At 44.4% G+C, this 18,127-nt stretch overlaps 1 protein-coding gene across 1 annotated transcript in view; it reads left to right on the top strand.

Annotated features, from left to right (window-relative positions):
- Positions 1-17,519, top strand: part of TSHR (thyroid stimulating hormone receptor) — a 194,606-nt gene extending 177,087 nt beyond the window's left edge. The window contains 5 exon segments of the mRNA XM_069735746.1: positions 4,176-4,253; positions 14,045-14,233; positions 15,353-16,356; positions 16,359-16,435; positions 16,437-17,519. Coding sequence (XP_069591847.1) covers positions 4,176-4,253; positions 14,045-14,233; positions 15,353-16,356; positions 16,359-16,435; positions 16,437-16,754 — 1,666 coding nt within the window. The 3' untranslated portion in view covers positions 16,755-17,519.
- The last annotated feature ends 608 nt before the right edge of the window (positions 17,520-18,127 follow it).

Raw genomic sequence — 18,127 nt, 5'->3', positions numbered from 1 at the left:
TAATTTTGAAAAAAAAAGGGGGGAAAAATGGCATGGGCTCCCGCGCAATTTTCTGCACCAGAGGGGGAAAGCCGGGGGCCAATACTTGTAGACTGGGAAGGGGGTAATACCCATGGCCCCTTCCCAGGCTATAAATATCAGCCCGCAGCTGTCTGCCTAGCCTTTACTGGCTATTAAAATAGGGGGTCCCCCTATATTTTATAGCCAAAAAGGCTACGCAGACAGCTGTGGGCTGATATTCATAGCCTAGGAAGGGGCCATGGATTTTGCCCCTCCTGGCTACAAATACCAGCTCCCAGCAACCTCAGAAAGAGCGCATCTGTACGATGCGCCAATTCCGGCACTTAGCCTCTCTCTTCCCACTGCCCTGTAGCGGTGGCATATAGGGTAATAAGGGGTTAATGTCACCATTGTATTGTAAGGTGACATTAAGCTCGGTTAGTAATAGAGAGGCGTCAATAAGACACCTATCCATTACTAATTCTATAGTAGTGAAAGAGTTTAAAAAAAAAAAAAAGACACAGCCAGAAAAAAGTATTTTAATATTCTTAATTTCACCATACTTACAACCATGCCTAATTCCTGCGATGCCCTCGATCGCCTGCAAAAAAATAAATAAATAAACCAACCGTATACTCCCTAATAAATTAATAACGAGTGTCCAATGACAATCACCCCTATAGAGCTGTCACATCAGGAGATGTGACAGTTCTATATACCTGCAGTGACACACTGACAGGAGACAATGGTACCTGCAGTGCATCACTTTAGATCATTGTCTCGCTTTATGGAAATGCTGCGTGGGAATTTTCCCACGCAGCTGTGCCACACGTGAGAGTATGAACTATGCTGTACTCACAGCGGCGGATGGATACAGTGCTGAAGGATACCTTCTATCATTGTATCCCGGAGCCCCTGGAGAGCGGTCGCATCAGCTGATGTGACAGCTCTCCACGGGAGATCGTCATGGGACAGTCGTATTAATTGGGTTACAACGGACACAGGGAGTGTTTTGTTGGTTTATTATGTTAATTTTTTTTCAGGTGACCGAGGGCTTCAGGATTAGATGTAGATGGTGAGTATGAACTATATACAGTACAGACCAAAAGTTTGGACACACCTTATTTAAAGATTTTTCTGTATTTTCATGACTATGAAAATTGTAAATTCACACTGAAGGCATCAAAACTATGAATTAACAAATGTGGAATTATTTACTAAGTTCTTCAAAGTAGCCACCTTTTTGCTTTGATGACTGCTTTGCACACTCTTGGCATTCTCTTGATGAGCGTCAAGAGGTAGTCACCGGAAATTGTTTTCACTTCACAGGTGTGCCCTGTCAGGTTTAATAAGTGGGATTTCTTGCCTTATAAATGGGGTTGGGACCATCAGTTGTCTTGAGCAGAAGTCTGGTGGATACACAGTTGATAGTCCTACTGAATAGACTATTAGAATTTGTATTATGGCAAGAAAAAAAGCAGCTAAGTAAAGAAAAACGAGTGGCCATCATTACTTTAAGAAATGAAGGTCAGTAAGTCCGAAAAATTGGGCAAACTTTTAAAGTGTCCCCAAGTGCAGTTGCAAAAACCATCAAGCGCTACAAAGAAACTGGCTCACATGAGGACAACCCCAGGAAAGGAAGACCAAGAGTCACCTCTGCTTCTGAGGATAAGTTTATCCGAGTCACCAGCCTCAGAAATCGCAGGTTAACAGCAGCACAGATTAGAGACCAGGTCAATGTCACACAGAGTTCTAGCAGCAGACACATCTCTACAACAACTGTTAAGAGGAGACTTTGTGCAGCAGGCCTTCATGGTAAAATAGCTGCTAGGAAACCACTGCTAAGGACAGGCACAAGCTGAAGAGACTTGTTTGGGCTCAAGAACACAAGGAATGGACATTAGACCAGTGGAAATCTGTGCTTTGGTCTGACGAGTCCAAATTTGAGACCTTTGGTTCCAACCACCGTGTCTTTGTGCGACACAGAAAAGGTGAACGGATGGACTCTACATGCCTGGTTCCCACCGTGAAGCATGGAGGAGGAGGTGTGATGGTGTGGGGGTGCTTTGCTGGTGACACTGTTGGGGATTTATTCAAAATTGAAGGCATACTGAACCAGCATGGCTACCACAGCATCTTGCAGCGGCATACTATTCCATCCGGTTTGCGTTTAGTTGGACCATCATTTATTTTTCAACAGGACAATGACCCCAAACACACCTCCAGGCTGTGTAAGGGCTATTTGACCAAGAAGGAAAGTGATGGGGTGCTACGCCAGATGACCTGGCCTCCACAGTCACCAGACCTGAACCCAATCGAGATGGTTTGGTGTGAGCTGGACCGCAGAGTGAAGGCAAAAGGGCCAACAAGTGCTAAGCATCTCTGGGAACTCTTTCAAGATTGTTGGAAGACCATTCCCAGTGACTATCTCTTGAAGCTCATCAGGAGAATGGCAAGAGTGTGCAGAGCAGTCATCAAAGCAAAAGGTGGCTACCTTGAAGAACCTAGAATATAAGACATATTTTCTGTTGTTTCACACTTGTTTGTTAAGTATATAATTCCACATGTGCTAATTCATAGTTTTGATGCCTTCAGTGTGAATTTACAATCGTCATAGTCATGAAAATACCAAAAAATCTTTAAATGAGAAGGTGTGTCCAAACTTTTGGTCTGTACTGTATGTTATGTTTTTTTTTTTTTTTACATTCAACACATTAGCCGGATGATGGGACTACTACAGTCCTATCATTAGCTAATGTGTCAATCACTGTCACAGTAGCAGGCATAGCCGGATGGAACTTGTAGTCCCATCGGACGATGCCCACACACACACACACACTGATACAGCCCCGGCAGACCCCCGCAAACATCCCCGCCGACCCTGCACAGACACGCAGACCCCACTCCGCCACTCACTTCCCTCCTCTCGGGCCACAGCGCTTCTCGCACCCACATCCGCAACAAAACTGCAGATCTTATTTTGCTGCGGATTGGCCTGACACAATGGAAGTAAATGGGTGCAGAAACGCTGCAGTTCCACACAAAGAATTGACATGCTGCGGAAAAAAGCACTGCAAATCCGCACTTTTTTCCGCAGCATGCGCACAACGGTTTTTGTTTTCCATAAGTTTACATGGTACTATACACCGCATGGAAAACTGCTGCGGATCTGCAGGGCCAAATCATCAACATGTGCACATACCCTTAAAGTTCTGATCTGTCTGACCACCCGCAGACCGGGTTGACTGATCCATCAAAGGTTATCTTCCTTCCTATAGATTAATCAGTACAGAGAAAATTCTATGGTTGATCCCCATGCCTTGCATTTATACGTTTCTTGACCATGATGGATATAGGTATTTTTCGCCTGCACTACTTACTGGTTGGGGGCAATGGATTCCCATAGAGAACTATGAATCACTTGTGGGATCAATGGGTAAATTTTATATCAGAGCTGGAAGAAATCTAGAGTCTAAGTGGTGGCGAGCATCCATGAGCCGCCATAACCATGGAGCGATCGCTGTGACTCCAGGACGGGAATATGCGCAGTTTATGGTGTTGTGGGTCATCGTGCTGATGTGTCTCCCATGATGAACTTGTTAACCCCTCGTTTTCCCATCCATTCACAGTAATGGCTCTCACTCTATGGTCACTCTGGCGCCCACAATATAAGGGTGGAGGGTAATAACAGAACCTCGGCTCTGGCGTTTTTATTTGTTCAGCCTAAGAACATTAGACATTTTACAGACTGCAGATCTCAGGGAAGGACAGGGTGTAGGTGGCTCATTAAAACGCAGGGAAAGGATTGTGAGATCCACTTGCCAGGCTGCTGGGGTTTTGTAAGTTTCCTTCTTCCCACGCTAAGCAATTCTCCGCTGCTGCTGAGCCAGGTAACCCCTTTTGTGCTGGGCTCTGGAGATTAGCCATCCACACTGTTACACTCATTGGCAAGAGATGGCGGGATTATGTGCAGGTTCTTGTCCGAGGCCTGTGTCACAAGTCTCGGCTGTGGGCTCTGTCACAGGCACAAAATGTTGGAAAACCTCTGCATGTGTTTCAACAAGTTGTGTGAAGCGAGAGCCAGCTGGTAACACCCAGTAACACTCCTCCTGTGGAAGACTGTGCCTAAACCACAAGCAGCTCCAGCATCTGAACCCTTCTCTCCTCTCTTCTAGGGACCTGCACAACAATGAACGTCTGGGTGGGCTCCACAGGGAAGTCTTTATGGGGGTCGTCTCAGGACCCACAACCTTGTGAGTGAGGTTTTCCTAAGTGTTTCAGTGAACAGTATTGGAATTGGTGAAGTCGATACCCAGCCACACAATCAGAATACAATAAAGGTTCCCTGGCCATGATCAGATTGCTGGGGTCACTCCCAGAATGCACCTTGCTAAGGTTCGACCACCATCTGGGGGACCACCATACTGCGGAGACCAGGCACAATGCAGCCACATATCCTGGTGGCTGCCGTCACACTAGCAGTATTTGGTCAGTATTTTACATCAGTATTTGTAAGCCAAAACCAGGAGTGGAACAATTAGAGGAAAAGTATAATAGAAACATATGCAGCACTTCTGTATTATCACCCACTCCTGGTTTTGGCTTACAAATACTGATGTAAAATACTGACCAAATACTGCTAGTGTGACGGCAGCCTAAAAGAGTCCTATAATTTAAGGTCTCAAAGTATAATATAAAGGTCACCAAGAGAAAATATACTTCACAATTGGACCAAAGTACACAAAATAACACTTTATTGAGTACAATATAAAAACATGAGTATGAATTGATATATATATATATATATATATATATATATATATATATATATATATATATATATACTGTATACACACTAGCTGAAGAGCCCGGTGTTGCCTTGGCATAGTAAATATCTGTGGTTAGTTATAGCACCTCACTTCTCTTATTTTCCCGTCACGCCTCTAATTTTTCCCCTCACATCTCTCATTTTCTCCCTTGCACCTCTCATTTTCCCCCTCCTCTTATTTTCCCCCTCACTCCTCTCATTCCCCCCTAACACTTGTCATTTCGACCTCACATCTGTCATTTTCCGATCACTCCACTATTTTCCCTCACTCCTCTCATTTTGCACTCACACCTTTTCATTTTCACCTCACACCCCTCATTTTCACCTCACCTCTCATTTTCCCCTCAGTATATACATGTGTGTCATCTCCCTTATATATAGTATACATCTGTATGTCATCTCCTGTATATAGTATATACCTGTATGTCATCTCCCCTGTAAATAGTATATACCTGCTGTATGTCATCTCCTCCTGTATATTGTATATTCCTATGTGTCATCTCCTCCTGCATATAGTATATACCTGCATGTCATCTCTTCTGTATATACTATATACCTGTATGTCATCTCCTATATATACCGGTAGTATATACCTGTATGTCATCTCCTGTATATAGTATATACCTGTATGTCATCTCCCCTGTATATAGTATATACCTGCTGTATGTCATCTCCTCCTCTATATACCTATGTGTAATCTCCTCTTTTATATAGTATATACCTGTATGTCATCTCCTCTTGTATATAGTATATACGTGTGTCATCTTCTCCTGTATATAGTATATACCTGTGTGTCATCTGCTCCTGTATATAGTATATACCTGTGTCATCTCCTCCTGTATATAGTATGTACCTGTGTGTCATCTCCTCCTGTATATAGTATATACCTGTGTGTCATCTCCTCCTGTATATAGTATATACCTGTGTGTCATCTGCTCCTGTATATAGTATATATCTGTGTGTCATCTCCTCCTGTATATAGTATATACATGTCATCTTCTCCTGTATATAGTATATACCTGTGTCATCTCTCCTGTATATAGTATTTACCTGTATGTCATCTCCTCCTGTATATACAGTTAGGGCCAGAAATATTTGGACAGTGACACAAGTTTTGTTATTTTAGCTGTTTACAAAAACATGTTCAGAAATAAAATTATATATGTAATATGGGCTGAAAGTGCACACTCCCAGCTGCAATATGATAGTTTCCACATCCAATTCGGAGAAAGGGTTTAGGAATCATAGCTCTGTAATGCATAGCGTCCCCTTTTTCAAGGGACCAAAAGTAATTGGACAATGGACTCTAAGGGCTGCAATTAACTCTGAAGGCGTCTCCCTCGTTAACCTGTAATCAATGAAGTAGTTAAAAGGTCAGGGGTGGATTCCAGGTGTGTGGTTTGCATTTGGAAGCTGTTGCTGTGAGCAGACAACATGCGGTCAAAGGAACTCTCAATTGAGGTGAAGCAGAACATCCTGAGGCTGAAAAAAAAGAAAAAATCCATCAGAGAGATAGCAGACATGCTTGGAGTAGCAAAATCAACAGTTGGGTACATTCTGAGAAAAAAGGAATTGACTGGTGAGCTTGGGAACTCAAAAAGGCCTGGGCGTCCACGGATGACAACAGTGGTGGATGATCGCCGCATACTTAATTTGGTGAAGAAGAACCCGTTCACAACATCAACTGAAGTCCAGAACACTCTCAGTGAAGTAGGTGTATCTGTCTCTAAGTCAACAGTAAAGAGAAAACTCCATGACAGTAAATACAAAGGGTTCACATCTAGATGCAAACCATTCATCAATACCAAAAATAGACAGGCCAGAGTTAAATTTGCAGAAAAACACCTCAAGAAGCCAGCTCAGTTCTGGAAAAGTATTCTATGGACAGATGAGACAAAGATCAACCTGTACCAGAATGATGGGAAGAAAAAAGTTTGGAGAAGAAAGGGAACGGCACATGATCCAAGGCACACCACATCCTCTGTAAAACATGGTGGAGGCAACGTGATGGCATGGGCATGCATGGCTTTCAATGGCACTGGGTCACTTGTGTTTATTGATGACATAAGAGCAGACAAGAGTAGCCGGATGAATTCTGAAGTGTACCGGGATATACTTTCAGCCCAGATTCAGCCAAATGCTGCAAAGTTGATTGGACGGCGCTTCATAGTACAGATGGACAATGACCCCAAGCATACAGCCAAAGCTACCCAGGAGTTCATGAGTGCCAAAAAGTGGAACATTCTGCAATGGCCAAGTCAATCTCCAGATCTAAACCCAATTGACCATGCATTTCACTTGCTCAAATCCAGACTTAAGACGGAGAGACCCACAAACAAGCAAGACCTGAAGGCTGCGGCTGTAAAGGCCTGGCAAAGCATTAAGAAGGAGGAAACCCAGCGTTTGGTGATGTCCATGGGTTCCAGACTTAAGGCAGTGATTGCCTCCAAAAGATTTGCAACAAAATATTGAAAATAAAAATATTTTGTTTGGGTTATGTTTATTTGTCCAATTACTTTTGACCTCCTAAAATGTGGAGTGTTTGTAAAGAAATGTGTACAATTCCTACATTTTCTATCAGATATTTTTGTTCAACCCTTCAAATTAAATGTTACAATCTGCACTTGAATTCTGTTGTAGAGGTTTCATTTCAAATCCAATGTGGTGGCATGCAGAGCCCAACTCGCGAAAATTGTGTCACTGTCCAAATATTTCTGGCCCTAACTGTAGTATATACCTGTGTGTCATCTCTCCTGTATATAGTATATACCTGTGTCATCTGCTCCTGTGTATAGTATATACCTGTGTCATCTCCACCTGTATATAGTATATATATGTGTCATCTCCCCTGTATATAGTATATATCTGTATGCCATCTCCTCCTGTATTAGACCGCGATCACACATTATTCGGTCAGTATTTTTACCTCAGTATTTGTAAGCTAAATTGGCAGCTGGATAAATCCCCAGCCAACAGGAAGCCTTCCCCCCTGGCAGTATATATTAGCTCACACATACACATAATAGACAGGTCATGTGACTGACAGCTGCCGTATTTCCTGTATGGTACATTTGTTGCTCTTGTAGTTTGTCTGCTTATTAATCAGATTTTTATTTTTGAAGGATAATACCAGACTTGTGTGTGTTTTAGGGCGAGTTTCATGTGTCAAGTTGTGTGTGTTGAGTTGCATGTGGCGACATGCGTGTAGCAACTTTTTGTGTGTCGAGTTGCATGTGACAGGTTAGTGTAGCAAGTTGTGTGCAGCAAGTTTTGCGCATGGCGAGTTTTGCGCGTGGCGAGTTTTATGTGTGGTGCGTTTTGAGTATGTGCAAGTTTTGTGTGAGGCAACTTTTGCATGTGTTGTGAGTATCCCATGTCGGGGCCCCACCTTAGCAACTGTACGGTATATACTCTTTGGCGCCATCGCTCTCATTCTTTAAGTCCCCCTTGTTCACATCTGGCAGCTGTCAATTTGCCTCCAACACTTTTCCTTTCACTTTTTCCCCATTATGTACATAAGGGTAAAATTGTTTGGTGAATTGGAACGCGCGCAGCTAAAATTTCGCCTCACAACATAGCCTATGACGCTCTCGGGGTCCAGACATGTGACTGTGCAAAATTTTGTGGCTGTAGCTGCGACGGTGCAGATGCCAATCCCGGACATACACACATACACACACACATTCAGCTTTATATATTAGATATACACACACACACACCTCCAAAAAAAATAAAGGGAACACATGCACATTTGTGGCCTGCTGGAGGTCATTTTGCAAGGCTCTGGCAGTACTCCTGTTCCTCCTTGCACAAAGGTGGAGGTAGCGGTCCTGCTGCTGGGTTGTTGCCCTCTTACGGCCCCCTCCACGTCTCTTGGTGTACTGGCCTGTCTCCTGGTAGCGCCTCCAGCCTCTGGACACTACGCTGACAGATACAGAAAACCTTCTTGCCACAGTTCGCATTAGTGTGCCATCCTTGATGAGATGCTCTACCTGAGCCACTTGGGGGTGTTGTAGAGTCCGTCTAATGCTACCACAAGTGTGAAATCACAACCAACATTCAAAAGTGACCAAAACATCAGCCAGAAAGCATTGGGACTGAGATGTGGTCTGTGGTCCCCACCTGCAGAACCACTCCTTTATTGAGTGTGTCTTGATAATTGCCAATAATTTCCATCTGTTGTCTATTCCATTTGCACAACAGCATGTGAAATTGATTGTCAAACAGTGTTGCTTCCTAAGTGGACAGTTTGATCTCTTTATTTTTTTGAGGAGTGTGTACACACACGTATATATACATACACACACATAAATACATAAACACACACACATATATGTGTATATATATATATATATATATATATATATACATACATATATATACACACACACACATACATAGAGGAGACTCTCCTTCAAGCCCTGGGATCCATATTCGTGTTTAAAGAAAAAAAAAAAAATCGACGGCCCCCTGAGTTCTCCCGGCTCTCCGCGATGCATGTGGCGGCTTCCGTTACCAAGGATGCATTGCGCGCCGCGAAGGACCTTTGTAATGTCGTGGTCCCTGCACCATATGCGGCAAGTTCAGAGCTCCGCACATGCCGTACCCGGCGTATAAGACGAACCCCGACTTTTGAGAAGACTTTCAGGGGTTAAAAAGTCGCCTTATATGCCGGAAAATACGGTAAATATATATATATATACACATGCACATATATATATATATATATATATATATATATATATATACACACACACACACACACACACACACACACACACACATATACAGTATATACACATACATACATACACACGCATATACATACACACACATACATATGTGCATATCCAAAAATAGTAAGAGGTAGTAGTAAGTAGGTGCCACTAGTCCGAGTGTCCACCACACCAGACGTACGTTTCGCATGAAGCCGTAATTGAAAAACATACATCGGGTGTGGTGGACGCTTGGACTAGTGACACCTACTTAGGTAATAATTGCTCTACTTGTATGTGAACCTTATAGGTATTTGATACGGCACTATGCACTTTAACGGCACGTGAATTTTTGTCTATTTAAACTACCTCACTTGGCAGCTATTACGCTATGTAATCACTATTTACTACTATGTCCTACTATTTTTAGATATGTGTGAGAAGTTTAAATACTAATGTATAATCATTAATAACTGTATTTCTCACCCATACCCAGTGTTCCATTATCTATCGGATATATTTCCTTTTTTATATATGGTGTACTGTGTCGTCTTGTCTACCTATTTCACTCAGTCTGAAATTGTCATCCGGTCTGGCTTCCTTTGAGATATATATATATTAGATGGTGGCCCGATTCTAACGCATCGGGTATTCTAGAATATGCATGTCCACGTAGTATATTGCACACCCCACGTAATATATTGCACAGCCCACGTAGTATATTGCCCAGCCACGTAGTATACAGCACAGAGCCACGTAGTATACCGCACAGTCACGTAGAATACTGCCCCGTCACGTAGTATATTGGCCAGCCACGTAGTATATTGCCCAGTCACGTAGTACTATATTGCCCAGTTACGTAGTATTTTGCACAGCGACGTAGTATACAGCACAGAGCCACGTAGTATACAGCACAGACACGTAGTATACTGCAAAGTCACGTAGTATATTGCCCAGCCACGTATGTAACAGGTTAAAAAATAAACATATACTCACCTTCCTAGGGCCCCTTGTAGTCCTGTCGCCTGTGTGCGGTGCACGCGGCAGCTTCCGCTCCCAGGGTTGGTATGAGCGCAGGACCTGTGATGATGTCGCCGGTCACATGACCGTGACGTCATGGAAGGTCCTTCTTGCATAGCATCCTTGGCACCGGAACCTGCCGCTTGCACTGCCGAGGACAGCGCCACGTTGGAGGGTGAGAATACTGTTTTTTGAATTATTAGTATTATTTGTAACATTAGATCTTTTTACTATTGATGCTGCATATGCATCATCAATAGTAAAAAGTTGGTCACACAGGGTTAATAGTGGCGGTAACGGAGTGAGTTACCTGCGGCATAACGTGGTCCGTTACCGCTGGCATTAACCCTGTGTGAGCGGTGACTGGAAGGGAGTATGGAGCGGGCGCTGACTGCGGGGACTATGGAGCGGGCGCCGGGCACTGACTGCAGGGGAGTAGGGAGGGACTAATCGGACTGTGGCCATCGCTGATTGGACAGGCAGCTGGCGAGACCAATCAGCGTCTTGGATTTCCATGACAGAGGCCGCGACCAATGAATATCCGTGACAGAGAGAAAGACAGACAGACAGAAAGACAGACAGACGGAAGTGACCCTTAGACAATTATATAGTAGAGAATATGTATATATACACATATATATATATATATATATATATATATACACATATATATATATATATATATATATATACACATATATATATATATATATATATATATATATATATATATATATATACACACAAACATACATACATACACATATCTATATCTAACACGCACACACGCTCGTGTTTTTAAAATGTACTCAATAAAATGTTATTTTATGCGTACATTGGTCTAATTGTAAATTACAGTGGGTACGGAAAGTATTCAGACCCCTTTACATTTTTCACTCTGTTTCATTGCAGCCATTTGGTAAATTAAAAAAAAGTTAATTTTTTCTCATTAATGTACACTCTGCACCCCATCTTGACTGAAGAAAAAAACAGAAATGTTTACATTTTTGCATATTAAAAAAGAAAAACTGAAGTATCACATGGTCATAAGTATTCAGACCCTTTGCTCAGACACTCATATTTATGTCACATGCTGTCCATTTCCTTGTGATCCTTCTTGAGATGGTTCAACTCTTTCATTGGAGTCCAGCTGTGTTTAATTAAACTGATAAGACTTGATTTGGAAGGCACACACCTGTTTATAGAAGAGCTCACAGCGCACAGTGCATGTCAGACCAAATGAGAATCATGAGGTCAAAAGGAACTGGCCAAGGAGCTGAGACAATTGTGGCAAGGCACAGATCTGGCCAAGGTTACAAAAGAATTTCTGCAGTAATCAAGGCTCCTAAGAGCACAGTGGCCTCCATAATCCTTAAATGGAAGAAGATTGGGACCACCAGAAGTCTTCCTAGACCTGGCCGTCCAGCCAAACTGAGCAATCGTGGGAGGAGAGCCTTGGTGAGAGAGGTAAAGAAGAACCCCAAGATCACTGTGGCGAAGCTCCAGGGATGCAGTAGGGAGATGGGAGAAAGTTCCATAAAGTCACCTATCACTGCAGGCCTCCACCAGTCAAGCCTTTATGGCAGAGTGGCCCAACGGAAGCCTGTCCTCAGTGCAAGACACATGAAAGCCCTCGTAGAGTTTGCTAATAAAACACATGAAGGACTCCCAGACTGAGAAATAAGATTCTCTGGTTTGATGAGATGAAGATAAACCTTTTTGGTGATGACTTTAAGCGGTATGTGTGGAGAAAACCAGGCACTGCTCATCACTTGCTCAATACAATCCCAATAGTGAAACATGGTGGTAGCAGCATCATGCTATGGGGTGTTTTTCAGCTGCAGGGAAAGGACGCGACTGCTTGCCATTGAAGGAAACATGAATGCAGCCAAGTACAGAGATATCCTGGATGAATACCTCTTCCAGAGTGCTCTGGACCTCAGACTTGGCTGAAGGTTCACCTTCCAACAAGATAGTGACCCTAAGCACACAGCTAACATAACACAGGAGTGGCTTCAGCACAACTATGTGACCATTCTTGACTGGCCCAGCCAGAGCCCTGATCTAAACCCAATTGAGCATCTCTGGAGACCTGAAAATTGCTTTCCAGCAACGTTCACCATCCAACCTGATGGAACTGGAGATGATCTGCAAGGAAGAATGGCAGAGGAACCCCAAATCAAGGTGTGAAAAACTTGTTGCATCATTCCCAAGAATACTCATGGCTGTACTAGCTCAAAAGGGTGCTTCTACTCAATACTGAGCAAAGAGTCTGAATACTTATGACCATGTGATATTTCAGTTTTTCTTTTTTAATAACTTGACAAAAAAAAACAAATGTAGACATTTTTGCAAAGTGTACAATAAAAAAAGTTCATTGCTTTTCTCATTAATTTACCAAATGGCTGCAATGAAACCAAGAGGGGTCTGAATACTTTCCGTACCCACTATATATCCTGGTCTCTAACAATTCTCTTAAAAGGAACCTGTCACCCCGTTTTTTCAGTATGAGATAAAAATACCGTTAAATAGGGCCTGAGCTGTGCTTTACAATAGGGTATTTTTTGTCCCCTGATTCCCCACCTATGCTGCTGAAATACCTTACAAAAGTCGCCGTTTTCGCCTGTCAATTAGGCTGGTCTGGTCGAAAGGGCGTGGTCACAGCGCTGTTTCTCCCCCACATCTTGCTTATCTTCCCGTTGGTGGCGTAGTGCTTCTCGCATGCGCAAGTGCCGAATGCACTGCGCAGCTGTAGAAAAAGAGCGCGAACGGCGCTATTCAGTGGTTTATCGGTGGGCGCAGCCATCTTCCTGAGGCCGCGCGTGCGCAGATGGAGTGCTCTGCTTCCCGGGGCTTCAGGAAAATGGCCGCGGGATGCCACGCGTGCGCAGATGGAGATCGCGGCGCGGCGGCCATTTTCCTAAAGCCGAGTTCGCATCTCGGCTTCAGGAAAATGGCCGTCGTGATCTCCATCTGCGCACGCGCGGCATCCCGCGGCCATTTTCCTGAAGCCCCGGGAAGCAGAACACTCCATCTGCGCATGCGTGGCCTCAGGAAGCTGGCCACGCCCACCGATAAACCGCTGAATAGCGCAGATCGCGCTCTTTTTCTACAGCTGCGCAGTGCATTCAGCACTTGCGCATGCAAGAAGCACTACGCCACCAACAGGAAGATAAGCAAGATGTGGGGGAGAAACAGCGCTGTGACCACGCCCTTTCGATCAGACGAGCCCGATTGACAGGCGAAAACGGCGACTTTTGTAAGGTATTTCGGCAGCATAGGTTGGGAATCAGGGGACAAAAAATACCCTATTGTAAAGCACAGCTCAGGCCCTATTTAACGGTATTTTTATCTCATACTGAAAAAACGGGGAGACAGGTTCCCTTTAATGTTCCCACATAACTGGGTAATTGGGAGTGGCTAGACTAGTAGGCGGGGTCAGTCTGTGTCACTTCACAGTTTTATATCTCTGTTCATCCAGGGACATCTCCAGGACGGCAGTTTCTTCATTGCCCACCAAAGGCTTGAAGTATCTGAAGCATCTGCAGGCACAGAGTACCTGGTACCTGAAGAAGTTGCCCCCACTAAATACCTTTGTGCACCTGGCGACTGCTGACCTGTCATACCCCAGTCACTGTTGTGCCTTTACCAACTGGACCAAAAAGAAGAGGTTTGTAACGTCCCCATTCTGGGCTGCGCCTGTCTGCACCGGCCACGTCAGTGTATGGAGACACCCATATCAATGGCCTGGTCCTGTCCTCACCGGCCACGTCAGTGCATGTAGACACCCATATTAATAGCCTGGTCCCATCTTAACCGACCACATCAATGCGTGGAGATACCCACATTAATAGCCTGGTCATGTTCTATGTACAGAACACTTTATCACTAAAAAATGAGATGTTCTGCAGCCCTTTTTTTAGGAGCCTTTCGTGGGAATTGATCATCCCCCTCCCCACCTGATTTTATGGTGCACGGGGATGCACTGAACTCATGACATTGTGCACATCTTAATAACCAGGTGAATTTTTACTGTGGTCTTTGTTGATTAAGTTGATGTCATGTCTACAGCGCTGCAGCCAGTCGCTGGGCTCAGCGGCCGCAAACATCTACACTGGCACAGCTATTGAGCTAAGTGATTGGCTGTGGCTCTGTTAACATGACTTTACCACTGCAGCAAAACAATAAAGACTGCAGCAGTGATGACTGTGCTGGACTCATAATCGAGCTTAAATATAGATGAAATGGTACAACTCCTTTAAGTCTTTGGTTGGTAACGTCACTTCATAAATTTTCCTTCAATTGAAAATATAGCAAAATTAAAACACACGATAATGAATCCTTAAATAAAAAGCAGGTCCAGTCATCTGTAATATGCGTAAGAGCGTAAACCCCGAGGGGAATGGCCCCATGACCTTTCATATAAGCAATGGTAGCGAATAGCAGTCAGTAACATCCCATGGAGAACCGCAATGACCGCCTGCCCCTTTTCTGCATTAGTTCTTTGCCTGTCTGATGGTGAACAGTTCACATTTGCCATATGACAATGGAGCCATGGACAAAGCCAGAATAGTCAGGGAAAGCTTGTGTCATTTGTGCCGCAGAGCGATTTGCCACTCACAGATTGCCGCCTGGGCACATCTCACAATTACATAGTTCACATTACACACATATGCCTGGGAGCTGCAATGCCTCTGTTGATTGCATGGTCGCCATGTTGCTGAATTATTTTTGTGCTCTTGACTTTTGCTCTACAATTCGCTGATTGTCTGTCTGGTTCCCTCTGCAGTGACCTGGAGTCCTTCTTATGTAACCAGTCTTACCTGCAGAGCAGCCACCAGAAACGCTCCATCAGAACCTTTATAGGGAACGGCCCGTATTACCAAGACTACATGGATGGAGATCCAGATGAGACTGAGAACATGAAGTCTACAACTTTTCACAGCAGCAGCCATTTCTCGGTCTTCTTTGAGGATCAGGGGGATGAAGAGGTTGGATTTGGGCAGGAAATCAAGAACGCACAGGAGCAGCACACTACGGTTTTCAAGAGCTACGATGTGTATGATATTTGTGATGGCGGCGAGAAGCTAGTGTGTACGCCCACGCCAGACGAGTTCAACCCTTGCGAAGACATCATGGGCTACGATTTCCTGAGGATTGTGGTCTGGTTTGTCAATCTCTTGGCCATCCTGGGTAATGCATTCGTCTTGCTGATTCTCATCACCAGCCATTACAAGCTCACTGTGCCACGCTTCCTCATGTGCAACCTGGCATTTGCAGATTTCTGCATGGGCATTTACCTGCTTCTCATTGCCTCTGAAGACCTTCACACCCGCTCTGAGTACTATAACTATGCTATTAACTGGCAGACCGGGCCGGGGTGCAACACAGCTGGATTCTTCACGGTGTTTGCCAGCGAGCTCTCGGTGTATACTCTCACTGTGATAACGCTGGAGCGCTGGTACGCCATCACATTTGCCATGCGCTTGGATCGTAAGATCCGCCTCAGACACGCCGCCTTCATTATGCTGGGTGGGTGGGCTTTTTGCTTCTTTCTGGCGGCCCTACCATTGGTTGGGATTAGCAGTTACATCAAGGTCAGCATCTGTTTACCGATGGACACAGAGACCATGCTCGCCCAAGCCTACATCATCTTGGTCTTGATGCTCAACATCATGGCGTTCATCATCATCTGTGCCTGCTACATCAAGATCTATATCACTGTCCGAAACCCTCATTACAAGTCTGGAGACAAAGACACGAAGATTGCCAAGCGCATGGCAGTCCTGATCTTCACAGATTTCCTTTGTATGGCGCCCATATCCTTCTATGCCTTGTCTGCCATTATGAACAAGCCACTCATCACAGTTTCCAACTCGAAAATCCTTCTGGTCTTGTTCTACCCACTGAACTCCTGCGCAAATCCTTTTCTCTATGCCATATTTACAAAGACTTTCCGAAGAGACGTCTTTATCCTTCTCAGTAAGTTTGGCGTCTGTGAGCATCAGGCACAAGTTTATCGTGGACAGACCGTTTCTACTAAAAACAGCAGTGGCGGCTCGTATGGGCAGAGGAGCAGCGGGGGCACAGGGCAGACCTTGACAAATATTCCAGATTTCCTTAAAGAGAATGAAGCGGCGTTGGCATCACAAGGTACTCTCCTGGAGGACAGATGCACGACTGTTTTGTAGCATATCCAGCCACGTCATATGACCACCGGCAGAGACTGGAGAGGGAACCCCTGGGGCCACATGACTGTTTTGTAGCATCACCAGTCACCTCATCTGACCACCGGCATAGACTGAACAGGGAACACCTGGTGCTAACTAGAGACTACTTCGTATTAACCCCATGGTTTAGTCACCCCCCCAGAAAGATATTGCCATGTTTTACATCTAGTGGCTATCATTCTTGTATGACTAGGCCAGTTTAAAGGGATTCCCAGGTGCCTCGAACGTCCACAGCAGCAGGCGAGACTCTATTCACTGTTTGGACGGGTACCTGCCGGGATTCCAGCTTGAGTCCTACTCTGATTTAATAGAACAGGTGCACGATACCCGATGGCCGTCCTGGTAGGAGCATGTCCACGTAATGTAGTCAGTGCCTCTGACCTCTCATTGCAGAGAATCCCTTTAATTTGACCACAGGGATCGTCACCCAGCTTGTCCAGAAGCAGAAAACAATCAACAAACCATCATGTAAGAATTTATGTTTAGCCGAATCTTGGAGGTTTTCCCAAGGAAATGCCTTTTATTAATAAAACAATGTGGTATCTTAGATTTAGTGCACGGACCAAGTTCATATAACTGTAGCTGGATCCTGGGTCTGAAATTTTAGGCTGACGCTGGCTCTGCACACAGAACATTGTAGTGGTGGAAAGTGAAGTTGTGATTCCTCCTGTAAATATTTTGTGTAACCGCATAGAAAGCGACTAAAAATAAACCCCATTCATTTGGTTTCAGCTTTTTCCCTTTAACCGTCCGTGCTCATCACGGGATCAGGGGCGACAGACGCAGAAGATAAAATTTCAGTTGCACAAACAAGAGGGCTTTTTCTTTTCCACTTTTCCTTTGGAAAAAGGGATATTCGATGTTATTATTCCGCACATCTTGAAGACGTCTCAAAAGCAGTGGAAGCGTCTGCTCGCAGGAGCAGGGTGTCACCTGCAGACGGTTCCTGGAAATGAAGCACCGCCAGGGAAGGGGAAAATAATACATAATAAATCCACAAGGAACTAAACTTAACCAGATTCTAAGTCAACATCTCAGGTTTGACAAGAAAAAATATATAAAAGCTTGAAATCACTGAAAATACAGAGCACCCCATGAAATTCTAGAGCGCTCGCTGACACTCCGATCTATACACGACTGCAGTCGGCACTGGACAAACAGAACTTTATACCTGAGGCATCAAATGCAGAACAGATGCCTAAGAAGTGAAATCAGAATCACCAGCAAATCACACGGTCAGGACTCATCTCTACTACTGGGAGTGTGGGCCACCGATGTGCTGCTACAATCTGCATCATGCTGGAATCAGACGAGCGTACAGCATTGGATGCAGT

Source organism: Ranitomeya imitator, chromosome 1 (assembly GCF_032444005.1).
Source record: "Ranitomeya imitator isolate aRanImi1 chromosome 1, aRanImi1.pri, whole genome shotgun sequence".
NCBI classification, from domain to species: domain Eukaryota; kingdom Metazoa; phylum Chordata; class Amphibia; order Anura; family Dendrobatidae; genus Ranitomeya; species Ranitomeya imitator.
This window is presented reverse-complemented; position numbering and strand designations above follow the sequence as displayed.